This window comes from Vipera berus, assembly GCF_964194415.1.
Source record: "Vipera berus genome assembly, chromosome: 3".
Classification (NCBI taxonomy): Eukaryota; Metazoa; Chordata; class Lepidosauria; order Squamata; family Viperidae; genus Vipera; species Vipera berus.
The window spans coordinates 181,124,126-181,146,668 of record NC_138204.1 but is presented as its reverse complement, the minus strand read 5'-3'; the positions used below and the strand labels follow the sequence as shown (position 1 = coordinate 181,146,668).

General features: G+C 40.0%; 1 protein-coding gene across 1 annotated transcript; it reads right to left on the bottom strand.

Moving 5' to 3' along the window:
* Positions 1 to 4,849: 4,849 nt before the first annotated feature.
* On the bottom strand, positions 4,850 to 22,255 carry ADHFE1 (alcohol dehydrogenase iron containing 1). The gene is made up of 14 exons (XM_081323708.1): positions 22,205 to 22,255; positions 20,776 to 20,813; positions 16,006 to 16,049; positions 15,824 to 15,877; positions 14,195 to 14,349; positions 13,432 to 13,628; positions 12,769 to 12,846; positions 12,447 to 12,552; positions 10,114 to 10,266; positions 9,188 to 9,286; positions 8,800 to 8,878; positions 8,564 to 8,660; positions 7,165 to 7,322; positions 4,850 to 6,029 (listed from the first exon to the last, which is right to left on the bottom strand). The coding sequence occupies exons 2-14, from the start codon at positions 20,807 to 20,809 to the stop codon at positions 5,946 to 5,948; spliced, it is 1,338 nt and encodes a 445-aa protein (XP_081179834.1). The 5' UTR covers positions 20,810 to 20,813; positions 22,205 to 22,255; the 3' UTR covers positions 4,850 to 5,945.
* Positions 22,256 to 22,543: the final 288 nt, after the last annotated feature.

The following is a 22,543-nucleotide window of genomic DNA, read 5'->3' as shown; positions in this document are numbered from 1 at the left end:
ATAGTTTCTTTTGTGACAGCAGACTGCCCCCTCCCCCCTGCAGACAAGGAATGAGCTGTTGAAGAGGGCTTTTGATTTTTTTCATCTTTTGTTATTAAGAATGTTCCTGTTCCTAATACAAATTGATGAATGCTGTTTATGGCTATTGTGGATGTTTTATTATTTTACATTTGCATTATTGCTTTTATTTTTTTAATAAAAACATTAATAAATAAATATTTTAGTTATTGTATTATTATGATCCCTTTAATTACTAATATCATGGTTATTTTAGTTGTCAGTGATAGATGAGGGCGGGATATAAATGGGGATTAAATAAAAGCTTTAGAAAGCTTTTCTTTTGATATTCTGTGAATATACATTGAAAGGTTTTTGGAGTTTTAGGTCAGAGGTATGGACATCATAGAATTATAACTTAAGGGCCCTAGAAATGGAGATCAACATTCTGTGAATTAGCCTAAGCCAAAGACTAGAGGTCTTGCTTTTAATATCTGAATAGTTATGGCTTAAAAAAAGAGAACAAAATATAACATTTGCACTACTTGACTTTCCTTTGAACAACCTGAAGCTCTCCTTTGGCACCAAATCCTATGGCACCAGACTGGAATGAAAAGAAAGTTATTGTTCTAGAGCCTATTGGAATATTTAAAATATTCAGGGAACAGTCAATACAATCAGCACAAAGTTCAATTAGATTTTGATTTATGATGCCACATGTTCTTTTTTTCATGATGTCATTAACACAAGACTCAGCTGGCTTGTTCATCTGTCTCCATCCAGTCCTTGAACACAAACGTGCTAAACAGATGGGGAATTTTGTGGCCACATATGGAATTGTTAATCCTTCATTGTTCTTGTGTCAAACAATCAAAATAAATCTATTACCAAAAACTAAAAAAGATGACTTTCTAGTCATCAGTGAGCAGAGGAGGGAGATAGTTGTTTTTAGTGCTGAAAAGTAATCAAAATAATAAGGATCTACTTTGAAGCACATACAAGAATGGAAAGCTACAATGGATTTCAACTGTTTCCCCCCCAATTGCCATTCTCAAATATTCAGTAAAGAAAATGCTTCACGTAAGGCCTCCACATTCCCTGAAATGAAAGTTAGTTTTTGTACTGTAATTAAGCTATTATACTCCAGAGGATTTTCTACTGGCAAATTCCAGATTTTATCTTGATAAATGTTTGGTTTAATAAATTTTCTAATTCCCTGCAAATTTAAGAGGAACAAAATATTCTGCTTAAGAATAAAAGCTTTTGCCATAAGAATGACATCACTCCTTTTTTGTACACTATTTGTTCTTTGTTGTTGTTAGGATTGAATGTATGCTTTTTTGTTCCATTTTGTTTTTGTTTTGCATTTTACTTTTTATGATAAAACATCTGTTGATCATGAAGATGCTCAATTTTGGTTTATGTTCCTGATGGCTTTTTTGTGAAGTGCTCCTTGCCCAGCCTTGGCCTAATAAGAAATGAAATCCAGGATCCAGAGGGCTCTACCCAGGCTACTTGGCGCCCTCTCAGGACTGGCAGTTGAATTTCCCAGACTTATGGTTCTGGGACACTTTAATCTGCCTTCCCTGGGCAGTACATCGGAGGTGGCCCGAGAGTTCATGGCTTCCATGACGGCCATGGACCTGACCCAAATTATTCAGGACCCGACTCACGGGGGAAACACGCCTGATCTTATTTTTATCTCTGGGCAGTAGCTTAATGGGCTGGGTGGGGTTACTCCAACATCTCAACCCCTTTCATGGACAGACCATTATCTCCTGCGGTTGGGCCTCCGTCATGTCACCCCCCGCTGTCAGGAGGCGGAACCGACCAGATGGTTCCACCCCAGGCGCCTGATGGACCCAGATAAGTTCCAGATGGCGCTTGGACTGATCCCTACCTCCCTCTCCCACAGCCCGGTTGAGTCCTTAGTTAATGCCTGGCAACAGGCTGCTTCGGAGGCTCTTGACCGCGTTGTGCCTTTGCGTCCTCTGACCTGGTGCAGGTCCCGACTCGCTCCTTGGTTCTCCAAGGACCTGCGGGAGATGAAACGCCGGAGAAGGAGCCTAGAGAGCATTTGGAGAACCAGTCGGTCCGAGTCTGACTGAACACAGTTAAGATCCTTTTCTAGATCTTATCTTGTGGCAATGGAGGTGGCAAAGCGCGCTTACTTCACCACCGTCATTGCGTCTGCAGACAACCGCCCGGCCGCCCTGTTTAGAGTGGTCCGCTCCCTTTTAAATCAAAGGACAGGAGAGGACCCCTTACGAGGACGGGCCGAGGAATTTAGTAAATATCTGGTGGACAAAATTGCTCAGATTCGGGCTGGTCTGGACTCTGACTGGGCAGTATCTGACGAGATGAAAACGATGAGTTTGGCTGAGAACATTTGGGAAGAGTTTGATCCTGTGACTCCGGATGAAGTGGACAGGATCATGGGGAAATTAAGTGCCGCCACGTGTTTGTTGGACCTGTGTCCCTCCTGGCTGGTCTATGCGTCTCGGGAGGTTACACGAGGCTGGCTCCTAGCAGTTATCAATGCCTCACTGAGTGAAGGGTACTTCCCTGCCGCCTTGAAAGAGGCGGTAGTAAGGCCCCTCCTTAAGAAACCTGCATTGGATCAGCTATTTTAAACAACTTTTGTCCTGTCTGCGAAAGTCGTTGAGAGCGTGGTGGCACGGCAGCTCCCTTTGGTTCTGGAGGAAACTGAGTATCTGGATCCGTACCAATCGGTTTTCAGGCCCGGGTATAGCACGGAGACGGCATTGGTCGCGCTGCTAAATGATCTCTGGCGGGCCCGAGATAGGGGTTACTCCTCTGTCCTGGTCCTATTAGATCTCTCAGTGGCTTTTGATACCATCGACCACGGTATCTTGCTGCATCGTCTTGAGGGGCTGGGAGTGGGAGGCACCGTTCTACGATGGTTCTCCTACCTCTTGGGCCGTTCGCAGACGGTGTTGGCAGGAGGGCAGAGGTCAACCCCTAGGCCCCTTAGTTGTGGGGTGCCTCAGGGATCGGTGCTCTCGCCCCTCCTGTTCAACATCTATATGAAGCCGCTGGGAGAGATCATCCGTGGCTTCGGGGTGAAGTATCAATATGCTGATGATACCCAGCTTTTCATCTCCACCCCGAACCAACCCAGTGATGCCCTCGATGTGATGTCCCGTTGCTTGGAAGCGGTACAGATTTGGATGGGAAAGAACAGGCTCCGGCTCAACCCGGCCAAGACTGAGTGGCTTTACGTACCGACATCTCGTTTAGTCCAAGAGGTTCCATCTTTGATTATAGAAGGAGAGATGTTACCTCCCGTTGATAGAGCACGCAATCTAGGCGTCCTCCTGGATTCACGACTCAGTTTTGAAGATCATATTGGAGTCGTGGCTAGGGGGGCATTTGCCCAGATTCGCCTGGTACACCAGTTGCGCCCCTTTCTGGACCGAGATGCCCTACGTACAGTCACCCACGCACTCGTTACCTCCCGTATAGACTACTGCAATGCTCTCTACATGGGGCTGCCCTTGGTGCAGAGGGCAGCTGTACGGGTAGTGATGGGAGCACCTCGATACTCCCATATTACACCCTCCCTGCGTGAGCTGCATTGGCTACCGGTTGCCCTCCGGGTGAGATTTAAGGTGCTGGTACTTACCTTTAAAGCCCTACATGACTTAGGCCCAGGATACTTGCAGGACCATCTGCTGCCGGGAACGAATTCCCATCGCCCAGTACGCTCACACAGAGAAGCCCTCCTCAGGGTACCGTCAGCTAGACAATGTCGGCTTGCGACCCCCAGGGGAAGAGCCTTCTCTGTGGGAGCGCCAGCCCTGTGGAACCAGCTCCCCCGAGCTTCGGATGGCCCAAGATCTCCAGTCCTTTCGCTGCGGCCTCAAAACACTCCTTTTCCACCTGGCTGACCTGAACTGATAGGGATTTTAATTATGTTTACAATTTTAACTCTAATCTTTAATTTATTTCAATTTTTAATTTTAATTTACTGTACAGAGACCTTTAATCTTTGTAACAAATACTCTTATCAAGGAGCTGGAATTGGTGACTGCAGCTTTTGGAACATTACCTAGTTCAGGGGTTCCCAACGGGTGTGTTGTGATTCAGTGTCAGCCTGTGGATTCGGCAGCTGAGTCGGACAATTCTGAGGAGGAGGAGGAGGGGTTTGGAGAGCCTTTGGTGTCAGAGGAAGGTTCTGATGCACTGCACAACTCTCAGCCAGGCCCCTCCCGTCTTGTTCCTCCTCAGACCCAGCTGTGTGAGCCTGAAAGATTGGAAGAAGACGATCCACAGCTGGCTCTGTTCAGGGACGCTAGGAGCAGGAGGCAATCTAGCAGAAATGAGCAAAGGAAAGCAATGAGGCAACTTGGGAGAAGGCAATGAGAAGTCACACCTTGAGACTGCTGTTTAAAAAGGGAATGTGTGGGAGGTGCTGGTTGCTGAAGGCAACCGTTTGAAGAGCTTCTGATAAAGTCTTGGTCTGTATTTGTTTAACTTTTGTTTGAACTTTTTCGTTTAGCTTTTGCAAATAAATTTGGTTGGATTAGTTCCAACCTATTGTTTATAAAAAGGGGTTGTCCCTGACATTCCAACTGGGCTGGTCGTAGGCTGGAACAGAACAGGGTGTTCACCCCCTGGAGGTACAAAAACTTGGGTTTTCAAAATTATAGTGTATATGCATAATTCATTGCTGTTATTTCAAACTTTTGTAAGGGGTGCGAAAATATATCAGAAGTGTTCTAGGGCTGCGGGGTATAGAAAAGGTTGGGAACCACTGACCTAGTTTATGTAAGCTGCACCCATTATCAATTATGCAAGATTCTAGTCAGTTAATTTTAGTTTGATAGTATGCAATATACACAAAGACTATATCTTGTTACAGATTATAGAGTGTGTCTATCTGTAGTAACACATTTCCATAAAAGTGAAGAACACAATGTATATGCCAAGTCCCATCAAACAATATAACAGGCATGATTTCCCCCAAAGAGCTTTGGTAACTGCAGTTTTGCAAGGTTAGTCAGCCTATTGAGTGAAAAAATCCATAATGCTTAAATGTCCACTTCTGAAGTTTTGCCAAGAAAACTGCAGGGACTTACCCAGATAGTCTTAAGGATTAAAAGGACGGAAGAGGGAGAGGGAGAAGAAAAGGCAGAGGGAAAAAAAAGAATTGACATATTACCACACATCTTATGTAGTATTTTATTACCCTAGGATAGAAACTGGATTGGATCTCAGTTGAAAAAATAGGATTGCATCTGGATTGATCCAGACAATCACTAGAGGACATCAAGGAATTACGAGTTTCTTCAATTCTCAGTCTCTGCTCTAATCCACTGGTCATCTGATGCTTGGAGATCAGATATGGTAGACTTAATGGAAAGGACTGTGTACAATTTCCTCTTCTCTTGTCTTCTTTTTCAAGCCATAAACATCGGAGGGCCTTCAGACTCACTTTTAATATACTACTATAAAACAGTCCTAGTTACAAAATCATTAAGGTGCAATATTACAGAGCCAAGAATTCAAGGCAATTATAAAAACTACAAAGCATCTTTGTTTAAATGGAAATTATGAAGACAAACAGCTATATGCAACAACCGATAATAATAAAATAAAATACACAACAGGATATTTTGAACTTATACAAGTTTTATTCTTGTATCCCTGCTTGACCCAGTTGGTGTAGAGATAGTGAAATGGCAAACTAGAAAATTCTTTACTGTATTGTTCTCATTAGATAAAACTATCAATAATTAGTTCCAGTGATCACTATTGAATACCTCCAATTATAATCATGTGTAAAAATAAACATGAATGTGGCAGCTCTTAATAGTTAATAATATTAAAATATAACCTCCATATAATATTTTGAGTTGATCCATCCCTTGAAATGAGAAAACACTGCTTAAAGTTAAAAAAGCAAAAAGCAAAACAGAAACAAATTAATATAATTTCATAGATGCTTCAAACAGAGCTGACAGCTCTTCTTCTGTTTGAGGGCGAGGGGATAATTTAGTCACTCTTTCCTATAAGAAGAAAAAGACAGTACATTCTGTAAAGTTCTAGGTAAAATCAATGGCTAGGTAGAATACACATCACAGATAAGATCTGGCACAATGAAAACTATTAGACAATCTGCCTTGTGCAGTAATCCTACTAATATACATTCAATAATTTTATGATACATGATATTGGTATTTCAGTACTAAGGCTGTAATCTTATTTCTTTTAGAATAAAGACCTTTTTTATTAAGTGGAATTTACTTTTGAGTAAATAGAGAAGCCAGGATTCTGTGCTGTTAGCAAGCCCATTATGACATCATGGCAGATGATGCAAAAGATGGAGAAAAAGAGACTATTGGAGAGGAGATGATGATTTGGGGCATTGTTTCATTCAATTTCTCATAATGCTTGTTGCTGTTACTAAGCATATATATATATATATGTGTGTGTGTGTGTGTGTGTGTGTGTGTATGCACACATATATATTGCTCTTTTTGAATATTAGATTCTGATGGATGTCTACAGTTCAGCAGGTATATTACTGTTCTTTTTTAGCCATGTGCTGAACAAACAGCCACCTACATTGGATCTAAAGAGCTATGTAACAGATATGAATCTTCAGTGGAAATAGAGACTTGTGTTGTGAATTGTTCTGAGACTGGAAAGTTTCAAAAGTTGTGACATAAAATGTATGCGACATAGAAAAATATATCAGGTGTCCTAAAGAAAATATCTCATATGTCTTCTAAGGAAAACTTTGCCTCATAATAGCAAAATTTAATGATCAATATGATTGTCAGAACTGGATGTAATGGATACAGCAAAAATAACAAAAACCTCATACTGAAGATAGGTTTAGGGAATTTGAGGCCCTTCAGATGTTGGTGACTTATAGCACTCAATATCCCAAGATACACTGCTAGTGGCTAGTGATCAACAATGATAGCCTATAGATTTCCTATTTGTGACCCTGAAAGAATCAGTAACCTCATAACTTCATTTAACTCATACACACACACATACACACACACACACCATCTATGCAAAAAAGCCCTATAATAACTTGTTTATAGACTGTTACTAGAGCCAGCATTGAAATATGACCAATTAAGACCTGCTGGTTATTTTCAAAGAAACAAATCATGCAATCTGTTCTACCTGAGGCAGAGTGCCTTTGACTAAAGCAGGAATATCTGTTTTTGAATAACCCAGGGCAGCTAAGCCATCATCAACACTGAGATCAAATAAAAATTTCCGGAGAGTGTCTGCTAAAATAAGCCCAGCATCCTTCATCTTGGCATTGCTGATGTTAGCTCCTAAAATAAAAAAGAAACATCAAGTCTGTAAAGAAAGTGTTGTAACTTATCATAACATTGAATACCTCATTGACATATACTGTATCTCTACACACTAAGTTATTTCTCTAAGAAAAATATCACTTAAAGTTCATGAAATCACTTCTCAATTAAAGTGGTTTAAAAAATATAGTCTGAGCTAAAGTGGGGAACAAAATGAGAGATCAACTTAGCTGCCGTGAAAAATAGTTTTCATTTTTTATTTGCATTTAATAAGATCTATTATTTGAAAGCTGCCCAACCCAAGTTATTTGGAATTTTCATTCTGAATGAGGTACACTAGCTGGAGGTAATGGCAACTAGACAGGTGATCAGGGATGGCTGCTGAAGTCTTGTTTAGAAGAAGGCCACATTCAGCATTCCATTGTGGTTTTGTTCTGTAACTTTAGAGAATTTAATTCTAACTAATTTAATTTAAATCTTAACTCCTGTCAACATTCTCAAATATCTTTTCCCCTTGCTTCTTTGTCCTATATTCTTTCATGTCTTATTTTTCTTTACCAAGGCAAGCTAAGTCAAGCTCAGTGCTGATACAAAGCAAGATGGAAGCTTGTGTCACCTGTCCTTTACTCAGGCTAAAGTTTCTGAAAGAGTAGCATACAATTAAATTATAAAGTTCAACGCTATCAGGGGTCATCTCCTGATAGTATTGAACTTTATAATTTAATTGTATGCTACTCTTTCAGAAAGTTTAGTGTGAGTGGCTAACACAAAGTTGACTTTTAAAAGTGAATTAGACATACCCATAGAGGCTGAGCTACTAACACTGCAATGTAACATGCAATATAGATTTATACAGACAACATATTTTAAAAGCTTGGGGAACATTAAGGAGCACAATGGAAGTGGGCTATTCTCTTCCTATCTTGTGTTCTGGAATATACCTGATTTTCTAGGCCGGATGAAATGAGCCATTGATCTGACCAAGCCATCCTATTCAGACATTCTTAAGGCATTGCAATAAAAAGAAACGGAATGTCTTTACATAACATCAACATTGATCAGGCTAATTTCTGTTACCAGGAGCAATATCGATGCCCTTTCTTATATCTGTTCCAGTATCCTCTTCAGATTAAATGAGAACAGCATTTTCATTTCCTAGGCAATTTCCAAAGTCAAATTGCCAGGAAGGGCAAACATTGTCTCCATCTTCTCTGACAGATTTTTTTTTTAAATTATGACTTTTATCAACAGACTCATACCCATGATTTGGGCAGCCTCCAAGTGGCGCTCTGGACACATTGGTGCTGTGAAGGTAAACACTGCTGGAGAGGTGAGGACGACTGAAAGACCATGTGGCTGAAGGAAAGCAAAGCACAGCACATTTTATTTAGGCAACTTATATTACTGATAATCATCAACAGAATTCACTGAAAAATGATAGTAATAAATTTACATCATTATAGACAAAGGACTAATGGGTATATTAAATTGTTACCACTAAAGAATGATCCACATTATAATCCTTTGCTTTATAATTCTTCACCAAACCGGAAATTGGATAAGACATGCCATGGCTGGAGAGAACAAAGAACCTCAATTAGTACCAAATTATGGAATAAAGAAATCCTGTAAACAATTTGGACAGATACAAGTTAATAATAATGTAATTGTCCAGAAAAAGGTACACAAAAAATATCTGTGAGTGCCTCATCTCCCAGTCTTCTCAGCCAAAGTTTGTTTTCATTTCAGTTGTGCAAAGGGACTTTTAATAATGGTGATATAATCAAAGCCCAAATGAATTTCCCTGTGTTGTTTTGAAGCCTTTCGATTTTTGCCAAGCATTTGTTATGTTAGCGCAAACAAAAATGATGTACTTAACTTACCAAAGATGTACACCAGCATTTCCAAACCCAATGCCAGCGAAAGCACTTGCCAGATGCATGTTAAATCTTGCTTCTTGATCTTCTGGATTCTTTATGGCTCTGCCCATAATAAAAATATTTTATTCAAGGAAGCAGATATATTCATATGTAGAAGAGTTCTTGTAGTATTAACAAGTTATTGCTCTTCATTTTTTCATACATAATAAACATCACTAGCTTTACTATGCAGAAATGAGGATAAGTGATGGTTATAGCACTGCTTGGTACCATAGCTTCTGATAGGAAATGCTCTGCAAGCAGGAATGGACAGCAGCAGACTGTCCAAACAACTTATTTAATCCTGGGTACTCATTTTTTCAGAAAATGGATAAAAGATCCAGTGAATTGAGGGTGCTTCTTCATCTACCTACATATATTGATAGAACTTTTTGATGAATCCTTGATGAGTGGAAGGAGGTCATTTACATTCCTTGTTCCCTGAAGAAAGGATAATACAACTACCACTATCAATATTCAAAATGTACATGTTGGAGAAGAAACTCAAACTTTCTTGATCAAGAGTGTGATACATTGCATTTGTTTCGAGTTAGTATCATGAAAGTTTTGTGTTCTTGCTTAGTAAGGAGGACTACGAGTATCCAACTTTTGTGATGTGTCAGATTTGCTTAGTTAGGCTTTGTAACAGCCAGTCATTCAGTAATTTGATGCGCTGCACAATCCTCAAAAATTTGGCTGGGAACAATGGGATTTGTAATCTAACATATCCAGACAGCACCATATTACTGCAAGCTTTTATTTGTTCTTTATAAACTTATTTCAGGAAGTAGCCTGCTTATTATTCTCTTTGTCATTATTTACTACTGGTGAAGAATATTTTAGGACTTAAGAATCCATATAAGGATAAAAGGTCATTTGAAGATCTGTACCTCTTTAAGTATTTAGAAACAATCCGTAATGCTTGCACAGCCCAGACATCACTGATGGGGTTGCTTCCTTGATAAGCTGGCCGGTTCACTGGATTTGAAGGACAAGGGCTGCGCTGGTTGTAGGGAAGAGCAGTGTAGGATTCAAGAGCATGGCTGGCAGGTTGAATGGGGAAGTGGGGAGAAATACATAAGAACTTGAATTTATGGATTGTCTCCTATAAGGATTTGCAAATCAATATTATTGGGAAAGCAGAAGATCAATTACTGTTCCTGACCTTTTTCAAATGGTAAAATGGTAACCTTTCTTCATATTTAGACTTAGTGCGACTTTTCCCCAAATATCACAGAAGTCATACATTGTACTGAGCTACCAATAAACTACACAGAGCAGGGCTTTTCAACCTTTTCACCGATTGTACCACTTTTAGGATATGGCAATATTCGAGTACCACCTAGCAAGGTGTCAAAAACTTGATGACCAAAAAAAACCCTGTTCAAAGTTGCAATTGCACTGAAATAACTTATGACCATTTTTCACACTTATGACCATTGCAGCATGCCCAGGGTCATGTGATTTATATTTGGATGCTTGGCAACTGGTTCATATTTATGATGGTCCCAGGGTCATATGATCCTCTTTTGCAACCTTTTGACAAGCAAAGTCAATGGCAGGGCTGCTGGTGGCCAAGTGCTAAGGCGGGACTTCCTTCCTTCCCTCCTTCCCTCTTTCTCATTCTCATCTCCTTCTGAAGAATTTGAACTCCCCCATATTTTCTCTCTTCCATATATTTATCAAACAAGGAAAAGCTTCCAGAGACAGAAAAGACAAGCTGCTGAGTGAACGAGCTTAAAAAGGTGCATTCCCCTTTAAGAATTAGCTACTGGCTAGAAAGGAAAGTTAAGGAGTGCAGCAGGTACTTAAGGAAGAAAAAATAATGTAGTAAATACTGGCTGTTGGCTAAGGCAGCCTCCCAGATGGCTCCATTCATAAGTAAAGGTGTGCTACAGGCAAAATCCATTCAGGAGAAAAATACTTCAAAATCCTTTGCAGCAAAACTTACAGCTAACAATAGCAGAGCAATAGAAGTTAACACAAGACATCAGCCATCAGCCAAACAGAAATTGCCAAACACTCCTTAAGCCCACATTGCACAAATCCCAGAACTTCAAAGTCACAAAAGCACATAAGAATCTTTCCACTATCCATCTCCCTACCTCCTTCCCTGCCTCACCTCCAGCCGATGCTGCCTTTCTTCATTGCTGCCTTTCTTCATTCCTCGTGGAGGGCGACCCTCCCCCGCTGTGTTTCTTGCCCGTTTGTTGCTACTAGCACGGATGGCTGCCACAGCAGTTGTAGATCGGCTCATGGCCAGCCTGCTTGATCTCCTCTCCTCTCCCCCACCCTCCTTCTTTCCCTTTGGTGCAGCTAGAGCTGACTCCGCCTCCTCCCAAAGCTGCCTCTTTTCTTCTCTCTTCCTCTCCCACTCAAACTGCCTCCTTTTATAGCCTCTCCTGTCTCTGCCCCCCTCCTCCTTTCTCATTCGGGTGAGCTGGAAGTGAGCCTGGGGCCTTTGTCTCGCCCCAGCCGCCCTGCAGCTCCTGAGGACTCTCTCAGAGTAAGTCCTGAGCTGTGCTGGCTCGTTCCCTCCCCTACTATACTTGGTTGGGCAGGGCCACGTATCACCTGCCACGTGCTAATGTACCACAGGTGGTACGTTTACCACCAGTTGAAAAGTCCTGACATAGAGGGTTTGGTTAGGAGAGAATGAATGTTTTCCTAATGCTTCTTTTATGACTCTTCATATTCCCTCATAACTCATTAAGGTGAATTTAAACAAAAGAAATTGAAGTACAGTATAATTCAATAAAAGATAACTAGGTCTTGTTCTGATGGGGTCAAATGGACTACTTATTCCACCTTTTTGTCCTCAGAGAGACTTCTGTTTATATGCATGGAACTAGAGCTGGAACTGTAGTTAATGAGGCAAAAACTAGACCTCATTCCAAACTAAATATGACTATCTTGCTTGTATGTAAGGCAAAACCAATAAACTTCATGATTCCATCTGAGAGCCTCAATACCACAACCTGTTGGATGCACAAAGGGTCAGCCAACCTGTTTCACTGAAACTCTGCTTTGCTTCTCTTCTAAAATGCTTCCCATGCTTTTCCCCTACCTGTGGACTGAGTTGCCTCTTATCAGACCATTTCCTAGGCTACATATTTTGCTCATGTCTCCCAAGGTCATTTCCACATATAGTATCATCACAACATGGTCCCAAATTGTGAAGTTATCTAATATATAACTAAAAAGTTGTATAAAGTATACTTACCAAAGCACATCAAACCCACTATTAGCTGCCACCCGCTCTGGCATATGGAGAGTGTGTAATGGGTCAATAATACCCAAAGAAGGTTTAATGGATCTAGAAGCAATGCCTAAATATAGAAATATATATATATATATGTATACCTAGAAATGAGAGCTTTCTAAATAGACTTTGCAATAATGGTTAAAATGATTTAGACTATGCAAAGTATTTGACACTTTCAAGTAATTAAGAATATTACTGAGATTTAAATAAAATTTCAGAATTTTTTTAAAGAAAGCCAAGAGGTATTATAAAATAAAAATATATGCATATGTACCCTTACCAGTTTTTACTTTTAGTTCTTTGTAATCAAAAATAGCAACTCCAGTGGTTTCACTTCCAGTTCCAGCTGTTGTTGGAACTTTGAAAAAGAGCAAATTAAATTTAATAGTACATTCAGCTGCATATCATTACACACACAATAACGTACATCAGAGGTGGGGAACGTGCTGCCCTCAGGTACTGTTGGTTTATGATTATATTACCCCAAAAGCTGTAGCAGCTACATCTAGAATTCAACAGCACATATATAACTAAAAGTTATTTACTCATCAGTAAAACCAATCAATTCATGGTGAATTATCAAACAGCCTATAAAAGGTTGTCAGCTGCTATATTATATCCCAGCATCTGCCTTAGGAGGAATATAATATTATTATGTAGAATCATTATGGGGGGAAAACAGTGAAAACTAGGGGGAAAAATAATTGCGAAATGAGAGTGAGAGTAAACCCTTGAGCAGAGTAGCCTATTATAATGAAAAGTATCTGTTATTGTTAGAAAGGTTCTCTAGCTATGTGAGTATTTCCTTGGTGTGATTTCCCCAAATAGCTCAGAGAATCAGATCCAGTTTACAAAACCAATTCAAGTAATGAAATGAGAACTCAAACCTATCACACAAGCTCTATTGTTTTACAATCAACCCTAGTCCAGAGCTTTTCCTTACCTGCTATCAGAGGTTTGAGGTGGACTGTAACAGGCTTGCCTTTTCCAATAGGAGCATTGACGTAATCTAAGAAATCTGATTTTGGACTTGATGCATAGAGATCTGCAGCTTTACAAGTATCTATGACTGAACCCCCGCCTACGGCAACATAGGAATCAAACTCCCCCCTTTTTGCAAACTCAATGGCATCTAGGAAACTTGAAATGAAAAAAAAATATTTCACACTTATTCAACTCACAATTTATAAAGTATTAAAAAGTAAAGGTTCCCCCGCACATGCGTGCTAGTCGTTTCCGACTCTAGGGGCCGGTGCTCATCTCCATTTCAAAGCCGAAGAACCAGCGCTTGTCCAAGGACGTCTCCGTGGTCATGTGGCCGGCATGACTAGACGCCAAAGGCGCACGGAACGCTGTTACCTTCCCACCGTAGTGGTCCCTATTTTTCTACTTGCATTTTTACGTGCTTTCGAATTGCTAGGTTGGCAGAAGCTGGGATGAGTAACAGGCGCTCACTCTGTTACGCGGCACTCAGGATTCGACCCGCCAAACTGCCGACCTTCTGATCGACAAGCTCAGCATCCTAACACACTGAGCCACCGCGTCCCTTTTTATAAAGTATTTATAAATACTTTTTATAAAGTATTACATTGTGTTTAACCCCTCCCCCCTATGCTAGGAGTCATAATAATATCTAGAGTGCACAGCTTCTCCATCTCTGTCTAATTATTCCTGTAGGCTGCACAAACATAGGAAAGAATAAATACCTTTGGTCCGTGGGCTCCACTCTTACATTATCATAGATTTGGAAACTTATACCATTGACTGTCAGAGAATCCAACACTGCTCTCATGGGAGGAAGCTGACAAAGATTCTTATCTGTCATTACACAAACTTTTTTAGCACCCCAATTCTGCAAGTCCTATAGTAAATGAAAATGTAGTTAAAACAAAGAAAGTGAAGAGGGGGGGAAGACATCTGAAAATGGCCTTTCGTCATAAAATGCTAAATATTCAAATTGGTAGTTGGCTGCCCATTGTAGGACTCTCAAATTATCTCTAACTTTGATCTTTATATGGATTTCTGAAATGGGAACAATCATTAACAGATTAATATAGTCTTAAAACATATCTATCGTATCATCTTTTCCAATTGGACGCCTTCCAGTTGTGCTGGGATTATCACCTCAGAAATTTCCTATATTGACTGTGAATTCTTGGGAGTATAGTCCCAATGCATCTTGGAGAGCACCAGTTGAAGAAGCTGTGTTACTGAAAAATCTAGTCTTTATCAGCTGGGTTGAGAAACTGGATCTAAATCAAAATAGTTCAAAACTGAAAACTATTGCTTAGATTACAAATACTTAATTTTCACCATCCCCCCCTTGTTTTCAACTTTATTTCCTCGTAATATTTAATATCTATTGAGTACCGTGTTCCCCCAAAAATAAGACTGGGTCTTATTTTTTTTGCCTCCAAAAGAGGCACTAGGTCTTATTTTCGGGGGATGTTTTACTTACCTCCGGCACTGACAGTCCCGCCCAGCAGGTCCACTTCTTCTTGGGCCAAAGGAGCAGCTTCATTCTGCAGCTGTATTCCAGCCTGCATTTTGCAGTCAGTCCTTTCCAGAAGGCCTATTCAGCCAAGTACTGATCTATGGATTCAATCCATAGCTATGGATTCAATCCATAGCTCGGTCCTTGGCTGCAGGGGTCTTGCAGAACTGAGCTATGGACTTAATCCATAATTTGGTTTTGGTTGCACAGGCCGCCTGGAAAGGCCTGTGACTGAGAAAGCAGGCCTGGCTGCAGAAGAAGCCTAGTTGCAGAAGAAGTGAGCTGGCGAAGAGGCCTGGCTGCAAGGTAAGTGGGTGCAGGACACGTTGGACAGATCCACACCCCTACCCTTGCCCTAGCTTGATTTTTAAGTGTATGTCTCGCCCCATAAGTAGGGCTTATTTTTAGGGTAGGGCTTATATTAGGCCCACCCCCCAAAATCAAGCTAGGGGTAGGCCTTACTTTTGGGGAAGCATGATACTTATATAGTAGTTTTACAGCTTATGAACAGTTTTCTTTTGTGCATACATCTAATTATTTTAGCTATGCAATGCAGGATTAGAACTTAGAAAACTGAGATTACCCTTAGTATAGAAACTGATTTATCTGAGTATAATAATTAATTCCTTGACTGCAATGTTGCAAAAACCCAAAGGAACCTTTCCCAGAGTATCTCCATACATATTCGATTCAAATCTTGCAATTCTTAGCTGACCTAGCCAAAAAGATATTTTAGAATTCTGTTTTATGTGATATAGATATAATGCATGTAAAATTCTTCCTCCTTTTCTAAAAAGAATTAACTAACTACTTTCTTGAAATATTAGAGGCTATTCTATACCATTCCCACTTCTTTAGTAACTCCCTCTCCATATCGGATATTGGAAACGGCCATCTGGAAAAATCAAGAAAAATATATTTCAGTAAAAATAGTTTATGAAAGTATACACACAAAAATTACTTTTTAATATAACTAATGGAAGTGTTCCTTTCAACAAGTAGCAGTTTGTTTACTGTCTTTACCTCAAAGGCATAGTCCGTTTTCCCCAAAGCAATGTCTTTAGTACCTGGAATGAAAACAATGGAGTTAGCTTGCTTTTTAGTTTATGGAAAACCACAGAAAATCTACTGGAATAGGTATTGCATTTGGGGTTCTAGAATGTTTTAAGAATTTCACCTGAGGTGAAGGCAAATCTATAAAATACCAACCCTGTCATGGAAACTGAAAAGACATATAACAACCATCATAAAGGCATTTCCAATCACAAAGCAAGCATTTACCAGAAAGAAAATTGGCATGATGACTCTCTACTACCTTTTTGAATTTATTTTCTGATATTCTAATACTCCAGGGATTCAACTTTTTAGGTACTATTTTTAATTTTAAGAACACCTCTGGGCCTAAGACTGGCACTTTGTAGACTGCCATCTTCCCATTTAATTTCATTTAAATTTAAATGAACCCTCACAAAGATCAAGTAAGTCAGGAAACCTGGAAGGCACAAAGGAAATGTGAGCAGGCACATTGCTTAGCTTGGCCATTCTAAGTGTGTATTCTGGGGCACTAATAGAACATCCTACAAAAATCCCCCTGCCTCTGAACTATACGTATGTCAATAATAAGCAGGCTTAATATTGGCTTAACACACTACTGGGGTATACTATGTTTCAAATAATGGATTAGTTTTTCTCTCCCCTTCCCTTCCATATTTGCACTTCCCTTCCAAATACAGTATGTCCTTATTTCTGGACCTAGCTACATTTAAAGTAGACCCATTGATAGAAATAGTACTCACCTTTATAATAACCATCTTTATAATAATTTTGCTTTCTAGCTAAGTCTAGAGCCAATCTGGCCATACTTTTTTCCCCAGAATGCAGCACACAGAGAGAAATCCATCCATCCTCTCCTATACAAAAAGTGAGACATTGGTTCCCTTGCCCAGTCAAACCACTTCTGTCTGGAAATTGCATTCCATATTTAGTTTCTGAATTTATGGCCAAGCATTAAGCCATGACAATAAGCCTATTAATAAGTCTTGGGGTACAGTGAAGTGATGACCCCAATAATTAATATAGAATCATTTCTTGTTTCTCTATTTGCACTTAGGCCTGTTGTCTTTGGGTTTCTTGTTACGCTCTCTCATTAGTTCTGCTCACGGTTGGCTTACTCTAATGTCTGAGTCTGCAATAGTTACTATGATTAATTTGACATCCCAACAACATGTCCAAGCCACTTCCACTATTTTCTTTATATGATACAATAGAAATCCTGCTATTATATTATCTGGTAGAGCTAAGCTTTTGTTAAAGACTTTATTGGTCTTGGAAAATTATATATATTGTTCTCTTTGGAATATGTGTATTTTTGAAACAAAATGTTTCTGAAGAGGAGTCGCAATAAAGCACTCTTTTATCATCTCATTTATTACTCTGGTTTAATATTTATTTTTTTTTGAAATTTGTATAGAATGCTTTTTCATCAAATTATGCAAAGTGGCAGGAAGAGCAAAAGCAAAATAACATACCCATACTCTCTCAGCCCAACCCACCTCACAGGGTTGTTGTGGGGAAAATAGAAGAAGGAAGGTATATGAAGCATATTCACCACCTTGTTATTTATAAATAATAAAGGCAGGAAATAAATAAAAACAAAATAAATAACCAGCAAGTTTTGCTTTCTAAATGACCAGCTTCAATTATTGTTTGAACTGATTGTTTTAATTGTAACCTGCTTCGTTTTAAGTGGAAGCTGTATAGAAATTTTGCAATTAAACAAATTATTTAATTCAACAATACAAGAATTATTGTAATATATATGTGTTGCTCTTCCTCTAGGCAGCTTAGATATGGATCTGAATGATCTCATTTATAAACTGATTGATCCCACATTTTCTAACATCCACCACTGCCATAAGATTGGGTGCTACTCAACTATTCACCAATTCAAAGATGAGCATTGTAAGAACACAGCCAAATTGCTCCCCTCCCCCTCCCCCACAAATGTAATGTGAGTCTATATTTTTTCTCAGGATGTCCAGAGTTTATTTTCCTAGAATCATAAGAGTTGATGAATTAGCAATTCAGCTGCAATCAAAGTATAAAATTAAGTCTGCCTTCCCTCATGCTTCTAACCTACCCAAGAAGCAAAATGTTCTAAATGGATTACAGAGTTAAACCATTAGAGATGACTCTTAACAAAACTTTAGAATGTGGAACTTTGCAATGGAGTAATTGGATTTTTTTGCTTTGTTCTACAAATGATTTTTTTTCTTTAATTCCCTATTGTAGTCAGCAATTTCTTCTGATATTTAAGTTAAGCTGATAATGAAAAATACAGGTAATCCTTGGTTAATGACTGTCCTACTTATGTAGTAACTGTTTAAAATTATGATGCTGAAAAAGTAACTTTATGACTGGTGCTCAAACTTGTCACCATTGCAGTATCCCCACTGTTACATGATTGCAGTTCAGGTGCTTTGCAACTGGCACACATTTATGACAGTGTCAGCATTTGTGAGCTTCACAGCTGACTTTCAACAAGCAAAGTTAGTGGAGAAGCTGGCAGTAAGACCACAAGTCATAGTAACATATTTCACTTAACAGCTGTGATTGATTCACTATTGTAAGTCCGGCACAACAACATGTTTCACTTAACAACAAGCCGGCCTGGCCTGATGGGGGATGGGTTGGGATTTTATTGTTGTTGTAAATATTTTTACCTATTGTTTTAGCTTGGGCATTTGTTTAATTCTTTTTAACTTTTGTATCTTTGTACTTTTATATGTTTGCCCTGTTCACCGCCCTGAGTCCTTCGGGAGAAGGGCGGTATACAAATAAAATTATTATTAATTATTAACATCACTTAATGATTGAATTGTCAGTCCCAATTGTGGTCATTAAATGAGGACTACCTGTATAATTATTATGCATAACATTATTACCGTATTTTCCGGCGTATAAGACGACTGGGCGTATAAGACGACCCCCCAACTTTTGAGATGATTTTCAAGATTTTTCGTCTTATACGCCGGAAAATCAGCGAGCCCGGGAAGGCACGCCCTCCCCTCTCACTGTGGAGGAAGCAGGGCAGGCTGGCGTCTGGCGGGAGCCGGCAGGGCAGTCCTGTGCGCGCAGGACTACCCTGCCGGCTCCCGCCCGACGCTCTTCCCTCTTGAGGCAGCATCGCTCCCCGGCTCCTAAGGAGTCCTCGGGGATGCTGCCTCAAGAGGGAAGGACTGCCCTGACGGCTCCCACCTGACGGCTCTGCCGATGCTGCTTCAAGAGGGAAGAGCGTGAGGCGCCTGCCATGGCTCTTGAGGCAGCATCCCCGAGGACTCCTTAGGAGCTGGGGAGCGAAGCTGCCTCAAGAGGGAAGAGCGTCGGGCGGGAGCCGACAGGGCAGTCCTGTGCGTGCGTGCGTGCACAGTACTGCCCTGCTGGCTCCCGCCAGACGCCAGCCTGCCCTGCTTCCTCCACAGTGAGAGGGGAGGGTGTGCCTTCCCGGGCTTGCTGATTTTCCGGCGTATAAGACGACTGGGCGTATAAGACGACCCCCCAACTTTTGAGGTGATTTTCATGGGTTAAAAAGTCGTCTTATACGCCGGAAAATATGGCATGTATAAAAACATCGTCTTTCAATATATAATTAAAAAATAACAGCATTTCAGAAACAGAGTTGGTACAACCAAGATCATGGCATCCGGCCCTCTCAGTTCCTGGCAAATAGATGGGGAAGAAATGGAGGTAGTGACAGATTTTATTTTCCTGGGCTCCAAGATCACCGCAGACGGGGACTGCAGCCAAGAAATTAAAAGACACTTGCTCCTGGGGAGGAAAGCCATGGCAAATCTAGACAGCACACTAAAAAGCAGAAACATCATCCTGCCAACAAAAGTGCAAATAGTCAAGGCTATGGTCTTCCCAGTTGCAATGTATGGCTGTGAAAGTTGGACCATAAGAAAGACTGAGCGCCAAAGAATTGAAGCCTTTGAACTATGGTGCTGGAGAAGACTCCTGCGAGTCCCTTGGACTGCAAGGTGATCAAACTGGTCAGTCCTAGAGGAGATCAACCCTGACTGCTCTTTAAAAGGCCAGATTCTGAAGCTGAAACTCAAAAACTTTGGCCACCTAATGAGAAGGAAGGACTCACTGGAGAAGAGTCTAATGCTGGGAAAGGTTGTGGGCAAGAGAAGAAGGGGACGACAGAGAATGAGGTGGCTGGATGGAGTCACTGAAGCAGTAGGAGTAGTAAATGGACTCCAGTAGTAAATGGACTCCAGAAGATGGTAGAGGACAGGAAGGCCTGGAGGAATGTTGTCCATGGGTTTGTGATGGGTCAGACACGACTTCGCAACTAACAACAACACATCCTACATAAATATCATTGTATGAATGTCCAATCAGGAGGATTTGTTTCTTCAGTTTTGACTCAAAGAAGCACATATTCTAAGATTTCAACCTGCACCTTTTCTAAACTCTTAGACACTGTGCAACTCATCTAGGTAACTGACCATGTGGAATGAAAAGCACTTTCTCCCAATAAGGCTAGGCCTTCCTGGACAAACATTATCCCCAAATGTAAAGATTCTGATGCAGCACCAGACACAGCATGACAATTTGCTGACAATGTGCTGTCAATCAATCCTTAGATTTTAATTCTTGAAAAATATACTGACCTGGTTTACTTAGTAAAATTATTACTCTACATAATAGTCATTTAATATTTGTAGAACTTGGAACAGGGAATAATTAATGTACTGACATAGATATACACACAAAATAACAGTTCACCTTGACTGTAAGTGTGAGAATGAGCTGGACACATGCATCTATTGAAAAGAAAAAAGTAAAATGATTACTGTAACAAAGTATTGAAAGGAAATATCAACTTTGTATATAGAAACAATTGATAGCTTTAATTCACAAGCACATTCTGCCACCTAGTGGCAATTACTTTTTATTGAAATGTCAATAATTGTACAATATCACAATCTAATCTGAACCTAAATTTAAACAGGGCTTAAAATGAGGCAATTTACATTCATTTGCAATGTAAGACTTTATCCCCAGTTACTTATTACGTCTATTAATGGTAGTTTATCTTTGCTATATTTCACATTTCCTAACCATGTTTGTAGAACAGTTTCATTGACTCCTACGGAACTTATTTACAAGCAGTGGTGCATATAATTTAAAGCTACTTATTCAATTACTGAATTCTTACGTGTTTATTATTTTGCATAGGCTTGTTGCTCCTGGACCTGTGCACTACTTAGATTCATAGTCATTTATTTTGTATCAACCTAAAAAAACAGGATTCAATAAATATGGCTGTCTCTCATGTCAACAATTTCCACCTACTTTCTCTAGTCCATTTATACTTGCACATTTTTGAAGAAATATCATTCAGTTCTTGTTAAAAATGCATTGCTCTCCTCCAATAGAGATGTTTACATGAGTTGTTTTATTTATATTTTTAAAAAGGAAAAAATTAAGTAGGAAAATATCTTGATGGTGAACAATTACTAATTAGTTTCATTTTTCTTCGGTGAAAAAAATGTTAGTATGGCACTTTAATTACTATATTTTATATTTCAATATTGCATCCCCCACCAAAAATATTGCAGTTCTATCCAGAGTGCATATGCTGCAGAGGGTAGGTATACATTCAGTACATGAATAATTTTAAATAAGTTTTGTTTCCAATTGTAAATTACAGCTTTTCTATGTGTTGCTGCTCAGTTTCACTATGCACCGAAGTCCATTTCGTTTTTTTTAATTCTTTTCTCTTTTTTTGTATTTACTTCAAAAATGAGATGTTACATATAAACCAAAGTCCATTTCTGTGCTTGATCAAATAACTTTCTGAAAGAGACTAGTATTCTGCCCGTCTCTCTCTTAGCAGGACGCTAGATGGAAATGAGTAAATTAAGGTATCATCTTCCAAAGATAATTATCCCCGAACTTGGCTTTAGGACCTGTAGAATTCTCAAGTCTTTTCTTACAAGAAATGTTTGCTGCGGTTTTGTTTTTCTTAACGCCGTAAAGAAACGAAGCTTCCAAACCTGATTCAAATTTCTTGCAAAGTAAACCAAGCTGCTTTTGCCAGACGCTCCCAAACGAAGCTTCGAAGCCTGATTCAAGTTTCACGGAAAGGAAACCAAGCTGCTTTTGCCAGACGCTCCCATAAGAAGCAAGAAACTAAGGGACAAACACTCACGCTGCCAGGTGCAGCTGCTTCAGCAAACGAGCCACCTTCTCGCGTCCTCCTCCTGCCATGACTGCTGCAGCTCTGCTTGGGATAGCAAGGGACGACGGGAAAGCGAAGTTAGGACAAATTGAGTAAAGAGAAAGAGAAAAGAAGAAACGGTTGTTCCTATGGTGGGCTGAGAAGCGGAATGGGTTTGGGACCGAGGTCCGGAACAGTATAGCGATGCGTTCCTCTTTTACAGACTGTTGGGACACTTCCAAACTTTAGACCGAGTTGGTGGGTACCTTACCTTTTTCATCTAGCGTTTTCCCACAGGTGCTGGGTCCGTTTTAATATCTTAACTGACGC

Coding starts and splice junctions, on each gene's coding strand:
- ADHFE1 (XM_081323708.1), bottom strand. CDS start 20,809: ATGTGTCCAGCTCATTCTCACACTTACAGTCAAG. Junction 8,661..8,799: donor ATGTGGATCATTCTTTAGTG/GTAACAATTTAA, acceptor GCTTTCCTTCAG/CCACATGGTCTTTCAGTCGT. Junction 6,030..7,164: donor TCAAAGGCACTCTGCCTCAG/GTAGAACAGATT, acceptor TTCTTCTTATAG/GAAAGAGTGACTAAATTATC.